This window comes from Perkinsus marinus (assembly GCF_000006405.1).
Source record: "Perkinsus marinus ATCC 50983 genomic scaffold scf_1104296942684, whole genome shotgun sequence".
Classification (NCBI taxonomy): domain Eukaryota; phylum Perkinsozoa; order Perkinsida; family Perkinsidae; genus Perkinsus; species Perkinsus marinus.
Genome location: NW_003212069.1, coordinates 1 through 1,097, shown reverse-complemented (window position 1 = coordinate 1,097; position 1,097 = coordinate 1). Strand labels below are relative to the sequence as shown.

Here is a 1,097-nt window from a genome sequence, read left to right as displayed (position 1 = left end):
AAAAATCGCGCAGAAGCTCTGATGGGGGGTGTCCGCTGCTTGAAAGCGTCATCTCCGTAGTGGCTCTGAGAGAAGGAGTGTACCGTTCACCGCACTGGGAAGGTTATGATGCTTACCGAATCTGTCTACAAAGTCGACGTTAAAAACACGACCACTTATAGGACACGAATAGTGCTTCACCTGCTCCCCTTGACGCCTCTTAGCCGCCATTGCCTGTAAAGACGGCAGAATAGCGCCTTTGGAGCGCACCTATGCAAGGGGAATAGCTAGCAGTAGTGATGGTAATATGACTACTTGTAGAAAATATATGCAGAGCAAGGTCCAACTGTAGCTACTGAGGTTACCCTGCTTAGCGTCACTAATTCCACATAGTTTGGCCCACCGCTGAGAAGAGTCACCACTGAGGAACAGTAACAGACCCTAGGTCCTACCTTCACACAGAGCGCCAGGATTTGGACACGTTTGTCCATCTCCACATAGTTCCGTAGTAACTATAAAAAGAGGCAGTGCTCTTCCTGGTACACGTGATGGGAGCTTACCGCAGTGTTATGTAGAGGGAGCTGATTATTGATACTCACATCCACAATCTGTACGTTGCCGTTGGGCCCTATCCATGACAGCACCACAATCGGAACCTTGGCAGAGGGAATAACCTGATGGCACAAATCGGACATGATTTGAATCTTCCTCCGGGAACCCTAAGATATCACCTGCACGACCCTCAAGCCGACACCTGGCGCTTCCTTTTCAAATTTGCTAATCGCTTTTCCCAAACCCATAACGGCTGCTGAACACAGACTCTTCTCGTCCCCTGCGGCGCCAAAGCGTTTTTTCAACGCTGCAAACCGACATATTATCGTCGCATCGATATCACTGCTTTTCTCGGAGAGCCTGCTAGCCGCCGACCCGAAGGTCTCTATAGTGGCCTCAATATCTAGGTTACTTCGTGCGACCGACAATATTGACCCTAGTATGTGATTGTGAACATGATGATCCTCCTCAGTTAAAGCTACCCGTTCACAAAGGACGACAGTTCGCTATCCAGCAGCTCAGCTGGCTCAACAGTGGTAGAGGAAGGGGCCTCTGTAGAGGGCGAG

At 50.0% G+C, this 1,097-nt stretch overlaps 1 protein-coding gene across 1 annotated transcript; it reads right to left on the bottom strand.

The window, feature by feature from the left end:
- Positions 1-294: 294 nt before the first annotated feature.
- Positions 295-674, bottom strand: Pmar_PMAR001575 (cchc domain containing protein; the record flags this gene model as incomplete). The annotated part of the gene is made up of 3 exons (XM_002781362.1): positions 295-384; positions 432-491; positions 540-674. Coding segments are annotated over 3 exons (285 nt in total), but the record flags the coding sequence as incomplete, so codon positions are not given.
- Between the last annotated feature and the right edge of the window lie 423 nt (positions 675-1,097).